Raw genomic sequence first — 21385 nt, 5'->3', positions numbered from 1 at the left:
AGTTTTCTCTGTGTTCTGGATGTTCATCTTCTCTCAAATATAAGCTTTAGAGCTGTTTTCTTCCATTCTTTGGGTTGCCCTTGTATTATGTTGATAGTGTCTCCCCCAATCCTTTTGGATAAATTATTTCTTTATTATCTTTACAATGTGTATTTTATGAGGGTGTTGCTGTGTTGTCTACACTGACCCCAGGCTCCTGGCCTTCATGTGGTTCTTGAGTAGTTGAATACAGGCATGTACCACTGCTCCTAATAGTGTCTTTTTTTTTTTTAACTTTATCTGTTCATTTATTTATTTTTATGTGGTCTTGAGGATAGAACCCAGTGCCTCACACATGCTAGGCAAGCTCTTACCACTGAGCTCCAACCCCAGCCCTAATAGTATCTTTTGATGCACAAAAATTTTTATTTTTCATAAAGTCCTATTCATCTACTTTGTTCTTTGTTGCCTATGTCTTTTGGGTCATATCTAAGAAGTGATCACGGACTCCAGTTTTACCCTGTTTTCTTCTAAGTTTTATAATTTTAGCTTTTAGATTTAGATGGGTGACTCATTTGGATTTAATTTTGTATGTGGTATGAAATAAGGGTTCACCTTCATTCTTAGCATGTAAATAGACGTCCAATTTTCCCTGACCATTCATATAAAAAAGATTGACCTTTCCCCCATTGACTGTTCTTGGCACACTTGTTGAAAATCATTTGAACATATTAAACTAGAATTTATTTCTAGGTTGTCTATTCTGTTCCATTGGTTTGTATGCCAGACCACTTTGTTTTCATTACTTACACCTTTGTAGTAAGTTTTGAGACCAGAAAGTGTGAGTTCACCAACTTTTTTTTCCTTTTCAAAACCATCTTAACTATTGTAATCTCTCGATGCCATAGGAATTTTAGGGTGGGCTTTTCTATTTCTGCAAAAATTGTTAGAATTTTAACAGTTATTTATATAGAATCTGTACCTTGCTTTTTTTTATCATAAGTAATTATCTTAATACAGTCTTCTGTCCATGAACATGGGATGCTTATTTTCTTTAAGCTTCTATGCTGCTGCTTTGCAGAATTTGCTTTATCGTAACAGATGGGTTTTGTGTGTGTGTGTGTGTGTGCGCGCGTGTATACTTTATAGAGTGTTCTACATATACAGTGATTTCAGCTGCCTACATGTATAATTTTACTTCTCCATTTCCACTTTGCTTTTTATTTCCTGCCAAATTGTTCTGGCTTGACCATCAGGACTGTGTTGAATAGAAATGTTGAAAGTGGGAATCTTTACCTTGTTTGTGATCAGTGATCCTTGACCTTTGAATATGATGTTCTCTGAATATGATTTTGTTTAACATTTTTATAGGTATATCTTTTGAGAAGTGTCTGTTTAATTCATTTGTTCATTTATTAATTGATTTTTTTTGTTCAGTTTTTGAACTCCTTATATAGTTTAGACATTAATCCTCTGTGTCATAAGAGTAGCTAGCAAAGATTTTTCTCCCATTCTACAGGTTATCTTTTCACATTAATTGTTTTCTTTGCCGTGCAGAAGCTTTTTAATTTGAGGGCCATCCCATTTATTAACTCTTGGCATTATTTCCTGAGCTTTAGGTGTCTTATTGAGAAAGTCGAAGCATGTGCCTAAAATCTGGAATGTTGACACTACGTTTTCTTCTAGGAGCTGCATAGGTCTAATTCTGAGATCTTTGACCAAGTTTTAGTTGGTGTTTGTGCAGGGTGATAGATAAGGGTCTAGTTTTATTCTTCTCCATATGAATAACCAATTGTCCCAACACCATTTGTTAAAAAGGTTTTCTTTTCTCCGGTGTTTTTGGTACCTTTGTCAATTCTTGTATCAATTTCTTGTATTTTCTAGATTGCTTTGTGGCTTAAATGTATGGTCTATTTTGGAGAAGGTTCCATGAGCTGCTGAGAATGAAGTGTATTTGGCTGTTGTTGAATGAATATTCTGTAGATGTCTGTTAGGTCCATTTGATTTATAATATTTTCAGGTCCAAAGAGTCTTTACTGAGTTTATGTCCAGATGACCTATCCAAAGGTGAAAGAAGTGTGTTGAATTCACCCAGTATCATTATATTGGAATCTATCTGAGCCTTTAATTTGAGTAGTGTCTCTTATGTAGTTAGTTACACCCATGTTTGGGGCATAAATATTATTGTTTTATCTTGTTGGATTGTTCCCTTTACCAATATGAAGTGACCTTTTTTGTTTCTTCTGATTAATTTTGGTATGAAATCTGTTTTATCATATATAAGAGTAGCTACTCCTGCTTATTTGGGGGCTCTATTTGCATGGTGTATCAATTTTCATCTTTTTACTTTCAGCTTGTGACTGTGTTTTACCTGTAAGTTGCGTCTCTTGCAAACAACATTTACTTGGGTATTATTTTTTAATCCATTTTTCCAGCCTGTGTCTTTTATTTGGAGAGTGAAGACCCGTTTGCATTCCGTTTTATATAGAGGGATGTTTATTAATTCCTCCCATTTTGATTTATTTATCATGTTTAATTTGGTTCTGTTTTTCATTTGCTTAACTACTTTTCCAAATGATATTTGTTCTTTTGTGAACTCTGATGTTTATTTCCTTTGTGTGCAGTATTTATTTAAGTTCTACAGTGTGGGTTTTATAGTTATGAATTCTTATAATTTCTTCTCATCTTGGAAGGTTTTTATTTCATCTTTGATTTTGAAGGATAGTTATGTTGTATACAGCGGTCTTGCTTGACAGTTATTTTCTTTCAGGACTTGGAACACATCGTTCCAAGCCCTCCTGGCTTGTCCAGTTTGTGCTGAGAAATCCGAAGAGATTCTCATTGACTTGCCTCTAAATTATTTTTTTTAATTTTTAATTTTAATTTTGATTTTTTTTTTAATTTAGAAACAGGATTTTGTTGAGTTGCTTAAAGCCTCGCCACCATGTGTGACTTGCCTCTAAATTTGACCTGACAGTTTACTCTTGAGGCTTTTAAAATTCTATCCTTGGTCTGTATGTTAGGCATTTTAATTATGATGTGTTGTAGAGTAGTTCTTTTTAAATTTTGTCTCTTTGGGTTTCTGAATGCCCCCCGTATCTGGATGGTCCATCTCATTCTGAAGGTTTGGAAAACTTTCTGTTAATGTTTCCCTTAAGAATTTGTTCATTCTACTAGCTCATTATTGCACAACCCTCCTAAATTGCAGTGATTCTTAAATTTCATCTATTAATGTTTTCCTAGAGTTCTTATATAGTCTGATCACAGTTACTTTTTTCCTTTCTTTTTGTCTTTCTTTAAAATACTGTCTGAATGTTCAGTGCTGGCCACTGTGTCTTCCAGCTCTGAGATTCTGTCTTTAGCATGGTCTACTCCATTGGAGAGACTTTCAACTGAACATTTTATTTGATTTATTATGGTTTACATTTCCAAGATTTCTGTTCGGTTCTTTTTCAATATTTCTGTCTCCTCATTGAATTTCTCATTCATATTCTTTACTGAGTTCCTTTAATTCAATTGCTTTTCTGTGTTCCCTTGGAATTTATTGATCATTTTTATAATGGTTCTTTGAATTTCTTATCTGACATTTCATCCACTTCAATGTTTTTTGGGTCATTTGCTGGTGAATTATGAACTTTAGAAGGTATTGTCTTAGCTTGTTTTTTCATATTGTATTATGTTGGGTTTTTTTTGCAACTGGTGGGAAGGATTTCTTTCCTACTCTTATGTGTAGACCTTTTTAAGGCACAGTCTTTACTGGCTAAAGTGTCCTAGAGTGATCTAGATTGAGACTCCTTTGTAGGTGAGGTATCCAAAGCCTTTGCTTATTTCTCTCTGTTTGTGCTATAGCACTGGCTCTCTGTAGGTGAGACCTGGTGACCTACCTCTAGACATTTGTACTTGGGGCCTGGTTGTTTGTTTGGGTTTTTGTCTCTTCTGGTTTTTTGTTTTTTGTTTGTTTGTTTGTTTTTTTTTTTTGTATTAAAATATAGCTGAAGATTGAGTGTCATTAATTCGTGTGTAGAGCAAGGTGTGTTTTTGATTGACTTGATTTCAGCAGTAGAGTTTCTACCCTGTGAACTTGCGGTGTCCCTGTAGGTTCCAGCACATCACAGAGTAGGGGCAAACAATCAACAGCAACAACCAATGCAAACAATTTATAACATTAAACTAAATACTTGGTTCCTACCATGATATCTACAATGTTAATTGCCACAAAAAACAAATGATAGGGACAGCGGTTGTCAATAGCAAAAACAATAGTAACCATTAACTATCTGGCATGAAAGCAAACAGCAGGTGTCAACTGTGCCATCCACAGGCATTAATGTTGGGGGGCAGGAGTTATATGAACCAATTAGTGGTAAAAGTGGTAAGAATGCAGTTAATTAAGAGAAAAAAATGTTATAGAAAAGTAGAAAAGAGTTTACAATTTCAAAAAGTGATAAGAGAAATGCAGAAAACATGTAGCATGTAATGGTTATAAGGAAGTAGAAAAAATAGAAGTAACAAAGTGAAGGGAGAGTGAAAGAGTAATAGAATTCGGCTGTTACCAGAAGAGAGAGAGAGAAATAAGAGAAACAATGAAAACAATAGAAAACAAAGCCAGAATATACTAATCAAAAACCCTAACCCTCAAAAGACAAAGCAAGGAAAAATAATTACTTTTAAAAATGCTAAAAATGAGGAAAAAAGAAATAAACATGTAATATATACCCATGAACCAATCTGCCCAGCAAAACATACACAAAAATAAAAAATAAAAAGAAAAAAGATTCTTAATGAAAAATTAAGGAATCATTTCCACTGAGGTGGTCAAAATAGTGGACAAGAATAGATGGTCACTGTCTGTGTCTATCTTTCTTTCAATTTCTTCTTCAGATCTTAGAGTGAGAGCAAGGGTTGAGGATTATTAACCCCTTCCTCCTTTTGTGGTGCTCACCAAGCTGCTACTTGGAGTAGCCTAAGACCATAGTTGGTTCAAATAATTCTCAGCTTCTCTTTTCCCAGTATGAGGTAGAATGGATGGATGTGAAGTATTGTCAGGTGAAGTTTTGTCTGCAGAGACCAGATGGATGCACTCTGCTGCAGAGTTCTATATGAAGGGAATTCTATGGTGGGGCTTAGGTCTATTCAGACCTTAGGTGTTTTGTTGTGTGGTGTCTGCTCTGGAGAGATGTTAGGGTTAGGGCCTGGTGGTTGCTGATCTCTGCTGGGAGTCTGAATCTCAGGAGCCTCCCAAGAATTCTACCCCTGGGGTGGGAGGGCCAATCCTTCAACCCCTTCCCAGGCTTAGTCCCTAAGTGTATTCACATTTACTTGTTCAAATTCCTGGCTTACTTTATCTGGTCACGTGAACTGCCAGACTCAGAGGGTGAAGCAAGTTGGGCTTCCCTTTGCTTTTCCAATTTGCATCTTCCTGGGTAATATATTCTCTGTGTCTGTTTTGCTTCTGTTCCACTAGGTACAGCCTAGCCTGCACTGTAGTTACTTGCTGAGACAGCATAGGCATGTTTGCTGAGATCTCCCGGCTTCCACAACAGGAGCTGCAGTATGGCTGCCCCAGGGTGGTGCTGGGCTCAGCTCCCCATGGCCAGTTGGGAAACACTGGGCACTTTTTTTTTTAATGGAACATATAGTTTATTAAAATATCTTGGATGTGGAGTTTTGCTTCTGAGAGCATTGAGTTTACACAGAGGAAGCACCCAATACAATATCTGAACTGCATCTACCACAATATTCATGCAAAGCTCCAAATTATAACATAGAGTAAAATATCCAAGTTGATCTGCTATTATAAGACCTGTCCTAATGGTTTAGTACTTAGAAGCAAAGGTTGATCAGATCGTATATTTTTGAAAAGGATGCATATGAAGAACTCCCAGGCAAGAATAGCTCATTATAGGTTTAATTCCCAGAATCTTCCCCTCCCACAAAAAAATATTTAAGTACCCAAGGAGATCCATCATCATCATCAAAGTAGTTGATTAACTCAACAAATTGCAGAACTAATGCCTGTGGATATAGAGATCAATCTGAGAACTTTACATAATATGCTAACCACTCAAACACTGGGCACTTTTTAAGCACCAGTGCACAGTACAGCCTCTGAATTAGCTAAAGGTAGACTGCCTTTCTGATGTCAGGTTTTTCGTACTAAATCTGTTACTTTTCACTCTGTGTTATCACTACATCTGTGTTGAACCAGTATAGTTACTGCTCCTGCTGGCTAATGTGGTCTATCTTCTTTGTTTAATGTGCCCAAATTTCTTAGTCTCTAAGACACTCTGTCCAATATTGAGTTTTAGTGAAATCGTGTTTTCACCCTCGTCGCTTAGAAGCAATACTCCTGCTTAAATCCCGAGCCACAGAGCAACGAGGAATGCAACTTTCCTTTAGCCCACCACTTTTGGCAGTCCACTGTTGGGTTTTCATTAGCTTTCCTTATGTTAGGGTAATTTTTCTCTGTTTCTTCCTACTTTGTCAGTTTTTTTGTAGTTTTGTTTATTTTTACTGTAAAAAGTGTGTTCCAGTTTGTCAAGCGCTCATTTTCTAGTTGTTGGAATTATAACATGTTTTTCTCCTTCGTTCTGTTAATAAGGTATACCACATTGTTTTTCTGTATTTTGAACCATCCTTGCATTCTAGAAATGAATGTATGGTGTGCTCCTTTTACTTATTAAATAAAAATGTTTAATGAAAAACACTATGTCATGTTACTCTAGCAGGAGCCTCTACATCTCATGTTTATTGAACCTCTTGGTTTTATCATCTTTATCTTTTACTTGATTTAATTTTGTGTTTTGTTTATCATGACCCCTATATGTACAAAATCCACTGCAACTGTTGCCATTAAGAGGCCACATTGAATGACTGGCCTGGAAACAAATATAAGTAAGGAGTACAAAGATGGAAATTCAGTGATGGCTCTTCCCTTGCAAGTCAGGCATATCCCATTCCATCATATCTATGATCTTGAAGAACAGGAACAAAGTGATGGCAATGGAATATTAAGTGAAATCAGTCAGGTACAGAAAGACAAATTGTACACGTACTGACTCATAAGGAAACTAAAAACTTTGATCTTATAGAAGACTAGAATTGTGGTTATCAGACTAGGAAGGGTAGAGGTAAGGGGAAATAGGAAGAATTGGCAAATGAGGGGGCAAAAACATAGAGATTAAGTTCTAGGTGATTATAGTTAGTAATTTATTGTATATTTCAGGAAACATTGTTTTGTGAATACACAAATGATAAATGGTTGAGGTGATAGATATGCTGATTACCATGTTTGATGTGCAGTAGCACATTGTATATATGTGTCAAAGTATCACACTGTACCCAATCAATACATGTGATTATTATGTGTCTGTCTAAAAAAAAGAGTAGCTACTGCTGGGATAAGAGCTGAAATTTCCTTGAATTAGCTACGGTTTCCCATTTAACCCATCTCCTAGAAATTGCAAACTTTAAATAGGCTGTATAATTAAAAAATGGGTATATCAGATAGATTCTGCCAGTGTATTTGTTATCTAGGTGGGGAAACAGATTTTTGGTGCATCCTATTCTATCATTTTTTAGAATTTGTCTCTCTTGCTATAATTTTGAAAGTCCTTCACCCTCCTCCTCTATCATGCCATCGTTGCCATAAATTAAGTACTGTATGTACTTTGAACTTGAATACTGTCACCTTGCTGAACTGTTACTAATAACTCTTCATGTATATAGTCGTATCTGCAAATCAGTCTAGTTGTTTCTTTGTTATTTTTACTTAACATTTATATAATTGTATTCCCTTAATGTGTTGACTGGGACACTAGGATAATGTTAACTAGAGGTGCTAAAGATCAAGACATCATGTCCTGTTTCTTCTCTATAAGAAAGCTTCTAGTATTTCATTGTTTGTTGTAAGATTTTTGTAGATAACCTTCATCAGATTAAGAAATTTTCCTTTTAGTCCTAGTTTTTATTGTGAACAGATGTTAGGTTTTTAGCTTCTTTCAAGATGATCTCTTTTTTTCCTGCTTTAATCTGTTAATGTGGCAAATTATGTTAATGAAATTTTCTAGTTAACAACAGCTTTGTTTATCTGGCGTTACTCTGATTTGGTTATTACATGCTATCCTTTTTATATAGTACTGGGTTTGGTTTGTGAAAATATTTTGTTGAATAGTATCATTGAACTTGATGTGCAGTTTTTCCTTATTTTTGTCAAGATTCTTTTATCAAATTTATTATGACAAATTGAGACATGTATCCTTATTTTCTGTCTTTTAAAAGTAAACCCAAAAGGTTGGTAGAACTGGTCATTAAAGCCAGCTGGGTGACTGGGATTGTGACTCAGTGATAGAGCACTTGCCTAGCATGTGGAAGGCAGTGGGTTCTATTGTCAGCACCGCATATAAATAAAGGAATAAAAATAAACGTCTATCAACATCTTAAAAAAAAAAAAAACCAACTGAGTTTGGCATTTTCTTTTTTAAAAATTTAAAAACATTCTTTTATTTATTTAGTGGCTTCAAAGGTCACTGTTAAGTCGGTTATTTAGACTACGTATTTTTCTAAGAATTTAACTTTTTAGTTAAATTTAAGCTCACTAAAAAATGTCTTTTCTGAGCTGTGAGCAGAGGCGCATGCTTGTAATCCCAGCGACTCGGTAGACTGAAGCAGGAGAATTTCAAGTTCAAGACTGACCTTAGCTACTTAGCAAGGCTGTCAGCAATTTAATGAGACCCTGTTTCAAAATAAAAAAGTAAAAAGGGCTGGGGATGTGGTTCAGTGGTAAAGTGCCTCCGGATTAAATCCCTGGTGCCAAAAACAACCAAAAAAAAAGTAGGAATATATTGGGAAGAGGTGAAAGGCTACAGAAATAATGGTTGAGAATTTTCCAGACTTGACTAAAGACATAAAACCTGAGATTGAAGACTATAAGGCCTACTTAATCACGTTTAAATCATTTGTAAACATAGTTAAAATATCAGAGTTGTATAGATTAATGGAGAATAGACTGGTTTTCATTGTATAGTTTCTTTGATTTGCTTTGACCATAGTACTTCCAGTGGGGTCTGCGGTTGTAAATACAGAGACATGTTTCCTTTGAAGAAAGAAACATAATTTCTCTAGTGATGGGTACTAGATTACTTGCTTACTTCTTAGCCTAAAACTTTGAGTGGTGCCCAAAGAACCTGACAAACAGGGAAAGGGGAGGAAGGACCTCCTTGGACATCCTAGTTAGATGTTACTCTTGTGCTGAATCATCCGTTGTAAGGGATTTCATTATAGACCTGGGTCTTTTTAAATTCGAACATTTTCTTAAAACCATGTTTATATAGTTTACCTGTGTGATACTGAATTGATTTGTTATAGGGTAAGGTCGTTGATAACTCTGTACAGAAGTTATATAACAATTGTTTTTTTTTATTTTTGAAGAGAAAAATTAGTATCAGTTAATATTATATTTTATTAATGTAAATTGTTTGGAAGTTAACACTAAGTCTGAGGTTTTCTATCATTTTAGGCAGCATACTTCTGCTTTTGTCCCTTCATCAGGACGAATTTATTCTTTCGGTCTTGGTGGTAATGGCCAACTGGGAACTGGTTCAACAAGCAACAGGAAAAGTCCTTTCACTGTTAAAGGAAATTGGTTTCCATATAATGGGCAATGTTCACTAGATAGTGGTAAGTAATATATTACAGCCTTTGTTACACATACTTAAGTTTATTATGACAAATTGAGACATGTATCCTTATTTTCTTTCTTCTAAAAGTAAACCCAAAAGGTTGGTAGAACTGTTGCTCTTAAGTCATTAAGTTTTCTGTTTGCAAGAATTCTAAGATATATTAAGTTAAAATAGCAAGTTTAAGAACAATGCATATGATTGCTTAATTTGTTTTTATTATGGTTAAGGAAATTCTGGATAAAATAAAAGTGGTTTAGAGGGTGGGTTGTGTGAGAACTAGGTGATAACTAAATACCAATAAGAAGGAGTTTTTGTTTTTAAAATGCGGTAAAATAAAAATAACAAAACTTACCAACTTAACCATTTTTAAGTTCAACAGTGTAAAATTACTAAATACATTCACATTGTTGTATAACTGTTCTCCAGAACGCTTTTCATCTTGTAGGACTAAAGCTCTATATCCATTAAACAACAGCTCTCTGTTACCTGACCCCCCCACCCCACCCCCACCCACCCAAAAAACAACCATTGTGCTTTCTTTCTCTGAATTAGATTGGACCCCAAGTACATCATATGGAATCATTCAGTATTGTCTTTTCTAACTGACTTACTTCACTTAGCATAATGTTATCAAGGTTTATCCATGTTCTAGCATGTGTCAGAATTTACTTTTTTTTTAGACATCATGTTCCATTTTATGTATATATCACATTTTTTACTTATGGGCTTACTTCCACCATTTGGACTATTGTGAATAATACTTCTGTGAACATGGGTATACAAACATCTGAGGTTCTGCTTTTAATTAGTTTGGTACATCATAATATGTATATCATATTCTAATTTTTTAAAATTTAAAGTATGTAAGTCTACTCCTATTCAAGATACTAAATTTTTAATTTGCCTTTTATATTCTTTTTGCTTTAGCCAAATGTGTGTTTATTTTTATTTTCTATTCTTGAGCAGATGTTTTTTTTTTTTTCCCATTGGCATTTTACTGTGAAATATTTGAGCTGGTTTTGCATTCATTGGTTGCATGCTATAATGAAAATATACTTCCTTTTTATATTTTCTTTACCATCCTAAACTGTTCCTCAGAATTATTGTTCTCATGTCTTTTATCTATTGGTAGAAGTCTAGGTGTTTTATAAAGCAGTGTAAAATGTGTGTTTGTGTTGCAGATTTTATGTATTCATGGTGTTGAGCATACTATGAAGGTTGACATTTGAAAAGGTCCATAACTGTCTGTGGCTATCCCACCCTGAACATGCCTGATCTCTTCTGAAAAGGTCCTTAATGTTTTTTGGGAGGTGGGGGAATGGTGCTAGAGATTGAACCCAGGACCTCACACATGCTTCTAGCAACTGAACCATATCCCCAACCCTATAACTTTTTTTATGAATAATTTTGAAGTTTCTTTTTTAATTTAAAAGATTTAAAGGCTGTTTGTCACGCTCTTATTTAGGAAAGATCATCATAGGGTCCTACCAAATTTTCTTGTTTAGATTTGATTTTGTGTCTTTGTATTTATAATATGGCTTCATTTTCTTTCAGTTACTTTTAGTTTCAGAACATGCTTTTTAATTTTTTAATAGTATTGTTTTTCTTGTATCTAGCAAGTATATTGGTGTTTTATCATGAATCCATTTCTTCTACAGAAGGCATTGTTAATAAAATAGTAAAAAGATTTTATAACTCTAAGTATTATAAATACTATAAGGAATCACGTTTTTGTTTATAAAGTTTACTCACTTAGGGATTTATTTTGTCACCTTTGAAACTGCAGACCTTAGATTATTTGTGTTAAAATGAAAAAGGAGATGGCATTTTGTAATCAATAATTTTATCTATAATTTAGTTTTATCAAAAAATTGTTGATACACAGTAGCCAAAGGTGGAAGCAATTCAAGTGTTCATCAACAGATTAATGGGTAAAAAAGATATTATATACATATGATAGAATGTTATTAAACCATAAAAAGGAATGAAATTTGCATATGGACTAAAACATGGATGAACCCTGAGAACATTATGCTAAGTGAAAGAAGACATACAGGAAAGGACAATATTGTATGATTCCACTTATATGAAGTAGTAGTTACAGCATTTAAATTCATGGTTACTGGTTGCTGGAGGGAGGAGGGAATGAAGAATCGTTAGTGTAATGGATTTTCTATTTGGGAGGATGAGAAAGTCTGGAATTGATTAGTGATGATTGTATTGTCGTGAATGTACTTAATGCTAACTGAATTGTGTATATTTTGCCATAATAAAAATTAGTGATAATTATTTGATACTTTTCTACAGCTGTATAGGAAAAATACTGTTTAAATGTGAATTTGATTTACTCTTTATAGCCCCTGTAGAGATCCATGAATTACATGATTAGCAAAAACTCCCTGGTGTGACCAAGTTCGTGGGCAAAACAGACACACTTGACAGGATAGTCCAGTGGTTTAGAGATATCTCCTTGGAGGTGTACAAGGAACATACCTTTCTTTAGAATGTGAGAGTTTAAATAACTTTGTTGGTTTGCAAGGACTTCTATAACAAACTACTACAAACTGGATGGCTTAAACAACATCAATTAATTTTATCACAGTTCTGGAGGTCAGAAATCGGAAATGAGAGTTGCTTCCTTCTGAAGTCTGTGAGGCAAAATCTATCATATATATTTCTTGTAGCTTCTGGTGGTTTGACAAAAGTCTTTGGTGTTTCTTGATACAAAGATCTCTCTTTTCTTCTTAACATGGCATTCTCTCTGTGTGCATGTCTGCTTGCAGACTCTCCCCTTTTATAAGGACCCTAGTTATTGGGTTAGGGTTCATGGGCCTACCCTACTCTATTATGACCTCACCTTAACTAATTACATCTCTAGTGTCTTTATTTCCCACTTACTGGTGATTAGGTTTTCAACATAGCAATTTTGAGAAGACACAGTTCAACCCCAATAGCATGATAGGCATTGCCTTCACAAGTAACAGCCAATTTTTGTTTCTTAAAATGATTTGTCATTCTTGATTCAGTAGCCATCATTCTTAATTTCTGATAAGTCTCTGGTTGTTAATTTTGCTCTAGTAAGGGGAGAGATTCTTGTTGAACCTCACTCATAACTTCTTTGCTTTTGGAAAAAAAGGAACCTTAGTAAGACTACTCATTGACTTCTGGAGATCAATGGGAATGAGGTTTTAGTGCTTCATGTTAGTTTTCTAAAGAGGAATTTGCAAAATTATTGTGTACTGGGTAACTTTACAAAGGAGGAAGTACTTTTGTATATATTCAGAAAACAATGTCATTAAAACAATATTATTTTAAATAATCATAATAAATTTTTATTCATCATTTTATCCATTCCTATAATGAATTATTGCTCTGGGTATACCTTGGGTGGGTTAGCAGTTTCATGAACTGTTTTGCTTCTCACTGACAAAAAAAGAGTCCCACTGTAGTCCACTGGTATGTTATGAAATCTAAGAGATATCTCCTCAGAAGCCTGTACCCAAATGCCTATTTTTTTTTAAAATATATAAGTTGTTTTAGTTACCTAATATAGTTCTTTTCACAGGGCTCTGGGTTAGATCCTTCTTTGAAAAAATAAATTGTGATCTGTAGCTTATATAGGAACCTTCAGGCAAGCATCAGAGTAAACAAAAACTGTATTAATAGATTACAGAGGATTAAAATTACTGTGGCCTACCTAGCCATGGTGGTACACACCTGTAGGTATAGTTACTTGAGAGGTTGAGACATAGGGATCATTTGAGCTCCTGTGCTCAAGGCCATCCTGGGCAAAATAGTGAGACCATTAGTTTATTATTGACAATTTTGAATTAGTATAATCTGATAAGGGTTCATAATAAGAATAATACAATGAACAGGAAAATTTGGTTGTTTCTGTGACTTGCAAAACATTTTGGACATTTTTTCTCCTGAATAAATACACTTCTATTTTTGGAAGTGTATTTGCTAGAACAAAATACCATAGACTCAATGACTTAAAGACATTTGCTTTCTCACATTTCTGGAGGCTAGAACAACTAAGATCAAGTACCAGAAGGTTTGCTTTCTTCTGACTTCTTTGATTTCAGGTACTCATCTTTTCACTATGTTCTCTTAAGGAGTGCAAGTTTCCCACCCTTCTCCTGCCTTCTTTCCTCCCTCTCTGTATATCCCTGGTATCTCCTCTTAGAAAAGTACCAGTTGTATTAGGCTAGGGGACCATAATGACCTCATTTTAACTTGTCATCTCCTTAAAGATCTTAATGTCAGATACGGTCACATTTTGAGGTATTGTGGGTTAGGGCTTCAGATATGGACTTTTGGTGGGGACATAATTCAGCCCAACACAGGAAGGCGAAAATCAGTGTGAGAGGAAATTTGCACATTTCATTAAGATACATGCAATCATGGTTCATTTGCTTTACAGGGGCAGAGAGATAAGGAAGAATCTGGGAGATGAGATTGATCAAATGATGTAATGTCATGTATGAATTTGGTATAACGAATCCCACTACTATGTGTAATTATAATGCACCCATTAAAAATAAAATAAAAATAGATTTAGGAATCAAATTCCAGTTAAAACTTTCAAGGTAGATGGCCAGATCTCTGAAGTGTGGGTGAAATGACTTTTTACCTTTACAAAAATTTATTTTTCTTTTGTTTCCTGTCTTATTTCATATTCCCTTTCTTTCTTGAAATGATAGGAATTAAATGAATTTGACACACACACACAGAGTTAATAACTGATGTATGAATTATAAAGGAAAAAATAATCATGGGTGCTTACAAAATAGTATTCGGTTACCTTTTTTTACTAAAGTGAAAAATGGTTCAAAAAACAGATAGTAATATGATTGCAAATAACTTTAGTACTCTCATAATTGAGAGACCTTTTTTCTTTTCCTCCTTAAATAATGAAAGTCTGTAAAGACAACATAAAGCACAGAAAATTATTCTCGTAAGAATATGTGCTACCTAGAAGATTACACAAAGTGTACAGCAACATTTTCTGTTATAGGCATGTATTGGTAACCCAAAAATCAGACTTTTTAAAAATTAAGTGAACTTTACTAAGATTTTAAACCTTTTTTTGAATCTTCTTTCAGAGTCACATACAAACTAAGGCAAATAAAATCCACTTACAAAATTTGTCTTTATTTTTACTTTTATATTCTAGGAAAAAGTGACACTTTGCTTAGGAATAATGGTTCTGTATCAGTGTTTGTGAGGTCAAAATAGTTTCTGTATTTAGGATGTTTTCTATGTTAACACGTAGAACATTCATTGTTGGTAATCTTCAAATAAATCAGTATTAAAAAAATGTTAAGGGCCGGGATTGTGGCCCAGTGGTAGAGTGCTTTCGGAGCAGTGTGAGGCACTGGGTTCAATCCTTAGCACCACATAAAAATAAATAAAGGTATTAAAAGAAGATTTAAAAATTAAGTTCTAATATGGTTAAGTATTAATGGTTTCAACTCACATAAGTAAAACCTTTTGGGGTGCTAAATAAGTCCCAAGAAAATAGATTGTTTCAGAGACCATCAGAAATGCCCCCTTCCTTCTCTTTTTAAAAAATTTCTTCAGTACTGGAGGTTGAACCTGGGGTACTCTACCATTGAAGTATATCCCAACCCTTTTTATTTTTTTGAGACAAGTTACCTATCAGTTGCCTAGGCTGACCTTGAACTTGTGCACCTCTTGTGTCACTGGAATTACAAGTATGTATCACTGTACCTGACCAAAACTGCTTTTTTTTGGGGGGGTGGGGGGAGCTTGAGGGGTTGCTCACTGGTGGAGCACATGTTAAGATTACTGGATTTGATTCCTAACTCTGCAAAGAAAAAAACAACAACAAACAAAACCTGTTTTTTTTGTTTGTTTGTTTTGTTTTTCTTATTTTAAAAGTTCAGTTTTCTCTGATAGTGAATTTTATTAATAGTAAGGAGAGAATGAATTAGCCTTCCTGGATGTGGCATCATATACTGTAAAACTGAGTTATGTACACATGTGGACATTCAGTAAATCCTCATATATACATTATATGTAGGATTTATTTCAAGTTCAAACTCCAGTGGGTGCTTGGAATGTCAAGAGGGACTTACACAATAGTTTGGGGATAGAGGTAAAGTGCCATAATTGTTTAGATTGTATGTTGTAGATGAGGCATCACTGTTTAGAAAATGAGGAAGAATTACTCAGCACATGAAAATAGCAGTGACATAAAAGTCAGTTTAGGTGCTAATCTCACAGTTTACATTGAAATAAATAGATTCAAGAGTAAAAGTTCTTTTGTTGTTGTTTTGTGGTACTGGGGGTTGAATCCAGGGGCTACCATTAGCCACCAGTACCATTGTACCATTAGTAGCTACCATTGAGCTACATCCCCACCCTTTATTTTTTATTTCAAGATATAGGAACTGACTAATTTGCTGAGGTTGGCCTAAAAATTGGGGTCATCCTGCCTCAGCATCCCAAGTCACTGAGTGTATTAATTAATTTGCATTGCTGTGACCCGACAAGAACAAAATGACCCAACAATAACAACTTGGAGGAGGGAATGTTTATTTGGAGCTCACCATTTCAGAGGTCTCAGTCCATAGACAGCCAAATTACTGTGTGCCGAAGGAGACACAGGACATGGTGGCTGAAGGGCAGGGTGGAGGAAAACGTCTCATAGTGGCCAGGAAGTGAGTTAGGGGAGGAAGGGAGGGGAAGAGAGAAAGAGGGAAAGGGCCAGGCCACAGGAAAGATGGACGTTTCCAGGGCATGCCCCCAGTAACCTACCTGCCTACAATTATCACCCAGTTAGTTCCATTCAAACTAGGATGGACTGATTAGATTACAGCTCTCAATATTCAGTCATTTCAGCTTCAAACATTCCTACATTAGTAAAGGAGCTTTTTGGGGACACCTTATATCCAAACCATACTGCAGGGATTACAGGTAGGCATCATTGTGCCCAGCAAGAATAAAAAGTTCTTTTTTTTTTTTTTTTTTTTTAATTGTAAACAAATGGGATACATGTTGTTTCTCTGTCTGTACATGGCGTAAAGGCATACCATTTGTGTAATCATAAATTTACATAGGGTAATGTTGTTTGATTCATTCTGCCATTTTTGCTTGCCTCCTAAGCACAAGGCCCTGGGTTCAAATCCCCAGCACCACAAAAAAAAAAAAAAAAGTTCTTGAGAGAAGGAAATAATTCTGTTTCGAGGATGGAGAAATTTTTTCTCAGCATAAATACATGAAAGTTCCACAGAATTAGATAATCTAAGAACTTGATTAAGTGGAAAAATAAAAACTCTGAATCAAAACTAAGTAAATAATTATTTGGAAAGAATGTTTGTAATAGTTACAACCTAAGGTTAATATTGTGACTATTCAAAGTTTTTTCGTGTTGATGAGGAAAACATTAAGATACCTAATAGATAAAGGAAATTAATGTTAATAAAAAACATATAGAAATTATTGCCCTCTTTAGGAGCAAAAAAAGTGCAAATTAAAAAACAAAAGGATAGATAATAAATGCACATGTTTGTATACTAACATTTCCTTTCCTATTACAGGATTACTGTATAGTAGGTTGGGGGAAACATTGTCTAGCTGTAATAGGAAGAAATAATGGAACCTATATTAGCATTTTTAAACCCATAATGAATTAATGTTCTAAGCATTGAGCACAAGTGCTTCCAGGAGTCACATAAAAGGAACTCAACCAGACATTGTGTTTCCTGATGGAAGAATACTCCCAAATCCCCAGCGTAGTAGTTTTACTGAAGTAAAGTGTGATTGAAGCCTGTCTAGATCTAACTACCGATGAATAGGAAATATAGAAGACTAGGCAAAATATTGGGAGAAACCATAACCATAGTCAGCCAATCCAGTCTGCAGGAAGGCTTACATAATAAATGACTAGGTTTCTCAAACTTTTTGGAGTAGCAATTGAAAGGAAATTAAGGAGTTTAACTTCTAATGCCTAACTCAGCTTCTGAAACTCTGTTCATGTACTCTAGATTAGTTATTCATCTTCTAGGGAATTTATAGGGGGCAGAATCACTTAGGAACAAATAAGCAACCTACTAACAGATCTTTTGGGGGAAATGAACAATTTTATGTAGACTTGTGAGAATGATTGATTTTTAGTTAAATGAGCAGCTTAATCTGTTTTTAGAATGTCTTTTGGTGGTAGGGTGTTCTTGTGACTTATGAGATATTTGATTTATATTAATGTTATGAACTCTGAAGCTTTTATTTTTGTGTGCTAAGCTAGTTGATATTTATTTTATATTGTTTATTCATATTGCCAAATGTTCACTTACTTCTTTTACAAATCAAACACTTTAGTAGGGAATAATCAAGAAAATTAAAATGTGGTCCTTTTCCTTAAAAATAATTTGTAATTCTCTGTAATAGCTATGGTCACTAATAATATAAGGTGAAGAAACAGAAAACTAAGAGATGGGGATCATGGATTCTATTTGGAAATAACTAGCTTTAATTTATAATAGGGTACTGTGTGTGTCATCTTTTAAGCAGATATATTGAAAGAGAAACTAATTTTGCATTATAAAGTATTCACTCAAATTTTAATTTTTACTGTATTTTTAAAGAATGAGTAGTCTTTGTTTTATTTTAAACTATCTTGCAGTTTCATTCTGGTTTTATATTATCTTTAGTTTAAACAAATGTAATGAGGCAGACTTATTCTTGCATGTATGCCAGAAGAATGAATTGTCAACTTATTAAAATGCTGCTTATGCTTGTGGAATCATTCAACACTGTTCCTTTGGTCTCTCTTATCCTCAGAGCACTCAGAATATTCCAAGAGTGGGAGGTCTAATTAAATTAAATGAGTAAGACAAATCTAATAGCAATGTGATGCTCTGGAAAAATATGTCTTGGATTCTAATTTTTTGCATTTTATTTTTATTACAGATTCTGAAGAATATTTCTGTGTAAAAAGAATTTTCTCAGGTGGAGATCAAAGCTTTTCACATTACTCTAGTCCCCAGGTAATAATAGAGTCATATAAATTATTTAGCTCAATAATTTGTTTAAAATTTTTTATTTCTTCTTTTTAATTATACATGACAGTAGAATGTATTTTGACATATTATACATACATGGAGTATAACCTCCCATTCTTGTGGTTGTACATGATATGGAGTTAACTCTGGTTGTGTAATATTTTGAACATGTTACAGAGGAACAGGAAGGTTATGTCCAATTTATTCTGCTGTCTTTTCTACTTCCATCCCTTTTCCCTCCCTTCCCTTCATTTCCTTTTGTCTAATCCAGTGAACTTATATCCTTCCCTCCCCCACTTGTTGTGTGTTAGCAGTCGCATATCAAAGAGAATATTTGGGCTTTTGGGGGTTTGACTTATTTGACTTGTCATGATAGTCTGCATTTCCATCCATTTATCAGCAAATGCCATAATTTTATTATTTTTTATTACTGTAGTACAATAATTTTGTAGCTTTAAAACTCATTATGTTCTTTACATGTTACAGAGTAGTTGCTTTAATTTTTATCCCTCTAGTCTACAAAATAAAATTTATTTTTCTGAAATATGCTAAGTTTTTGTTTCATGTGTTTACTGGAGATTAACTTCTGTTAAAAAAAAATACATAGTAGGAGGTTCTTAGTTTTCAGTTACAGATAATGTCTCTTCCCTTGACTAATCTCCTTAATTTTATAATTTAGACTTGTGGGCCACCTGATGACTTCAGATGTCCAGATCCTTCAAAGCAGATCTGGACAGTGAATGAAGCTCTAATTCAAAAATGGCTAAGCTATCCCTCTGGAAGGTTTCCTGTGGAGATAGCCAAGTAAGGAAAACGTTTACCTACCTGACACAAAGACAAACTCAACATCTCAACCCTGTGGTAGAGTAACCATTACTGGGAATTTTCATTTCAGTATTAATTTCACTCACTGTATGGTTTATATATATAAAAATTTAAATATCCTAAATTTTTATGAGTATTTTTAAAGATCTCATTTAAATTTGTGTAAGTTTCAGTTCTAATGTATAAAGATATGCTAAATGATAAACTATGGAATTACCTATTTTAAAATTTAGTTTAAAATATGTCCCCTGTGACAGCATAATAACTCTTAATTTTTATATTCCCTGAAAGACTTGACTATTCCTTTTTTCTTGATTATTGTGTTTATACAAGTAGAGCACATGCACTTATGTACAGTGGGTAATAAGTTGATAACAAATAACTGTTACTAGTGTGTGTGTTTACTGTATTGTACCTTATATTATTATAGAGTGTACTCAAAAAATAGTTTGTAGTATAACAATATGTTTTGTTACTTTGTCAGCGGTTTCATACATCTCATCTTTGCTGAATATCTGTAGACTGCATCACTTTTTCTTGTACTTTATTTAACCTTGTGTGGTTTTGTCAGTCATAGCCTTAGGAGCAATAGGCTGTGGATATATACTCTATAGCCTAGCCGTGTCGTAGGCTATGATGAAATTGTTGAATGACCCATTTCTTAGAACATGCCCTTTTGTTAAATGATTTATGACTATTTGAAAATCCCAGTGTAGGCCTTGAAAATAGCACCCAAGGTTACCAAATATCCAGGGTTATCCAGTGTCCAAGATTATCACTACCTTGTAGAATTTTACAAATTAAATGTTCATGCTTACAAAAAAAATTTAAGAACATTGGCCAGGCATAGTGGCATATACCTGCAATTCCAGCTACTCTGGATGATAAGTCTGGAGGATTGTAAACTTAAGGCCAGCTGGGTAATTCTGGTAGATCCTGTCTCAAAATAAAAGGGGCAGAGAGTGTACCTCTGGGGAGCACATGATTACTTAGCACATGTGAGGCTCTGGGTTCAATCCCCAGTTCTGAAAAAGTAAATAAGTAAAAATTATGCAAGAATATCATATTTGTTTGATAAATCAGAAGATGAAAAATGTATTTGAATAAATTAAGGCATACAGTTATACCTTTTCAAACATTACATAATCTTCAGTAGGTTACATAATTCTGATTCATTTTAATTGGGTGGTGTTTAGAGAAGTGCTCTGTACCATTAAATATTAGATTGACTATTTTCATTTCTGTTAAAAAATGGCAAACAAAAATCATTTTTTGTGACTTTTTAAAAAAATTTTCTTTTTAGTGAGATAGATGGAACATTTTCTTCATCTGGTTGCCTGAATGGAAGTTTTTTAGCTGTTAGGTAAGTGGCAATTCCTTGGTTTGCTGAAACTTTCTTAATTTACTGTATTAAATATATATTAAAGTGAAATAATGTTAAAAAGGTTTTTTATTTTTTTAATTGTAATTTTTTTTCTTTTTCAGCAATGATGATCACTATAGAACAGGGACCAGATTTCCAGGGGTTGATATGAATGCTGCTAGACTTTTATTCCACAAACTTATACAACCTGATCATCCTCAGATATCTCAACAGGTTTGTTTTTAAAGTATTTTATACTTACTATATGTAGCTAAGTTTTTTGATTCCATGTTATTTTATGTGTTTGTAACCTAATTAACTTCCCTGTTTCGTAGACTCATTATGATGTCCTTTATGTAATCCTATTACATGCACTAATAGAAGAATTAAAATAAGACTTTATGTTTTAGCATTTGTAATTTAGCTGTCATAGATCTGTGTATCTTAACAGGTGTTTTTAATAGATTTTGAATTAATATCACTGTGTTGGTTAAGTCTGTTTATGATTA

At 34.1% G+C, this 21385-nt stretch overlaps 1 protein-coding gene across 4 annotated transcripts in view; it reads left to right on the top strand.

The window, feature by feature from the left end:
• Window positions 1-21385, top strand: part of Herc4 (HECT and RLD domain containing E3 ubiquitin protein ligase 4) — a 116219-nt gene that overhangs the window by 46687 nt on the left and 48147 nt on the right. For all 4 annotated transcript variants that reach the window (XR_007108809.1, XR_007108810.1, XM_047553513.1 and 1 more), the window contains exons 9-13: window positions 9497-9657; window positions 18597-18673; window positions 19368-19492; window positions 20817-20876; window positions 20999-21110. Coding sequence is in view for 2 of the 4 variants with exons in the window: in XM_047553513.1 (XP_047409469.1) it covers window positions 9497-9657; window positions 18597-18673; window positions 19368-19492; window positions 20817-20876; window positions 20999-21110 (535 nt within the window). In the remaining 2 variants the exon portion in view is untranslated. The remainder of the gene's footprint in view (window positions 1-9496; window positions 9658-18596; window positions 18674-19367; window positions 19493-20816; window positions 20877-20998; window positions 21111-21385) is intronic.

The sequence above is a fragment of the Sciurus carolinensis genome, chromosome 5 (genome assembly GCF_902686445.1).
Source record: "Sciurus carolinensis chromosome 5, mSciCar1.2, whole genome shotgun sequence".
NCBI classification, from domain to species: domain Eukaryota; kingdom Metazoa; phylum Chordata; class Mammalia; order Rodentia; family Sciuridae; genus Sciurus; species Sciurus carolinensis.
The sequence above is the reverse complement of the archived record's forward strand: the minus strand, read 5'-3'. Positions and strand labels throughout refer to the sequence as shown.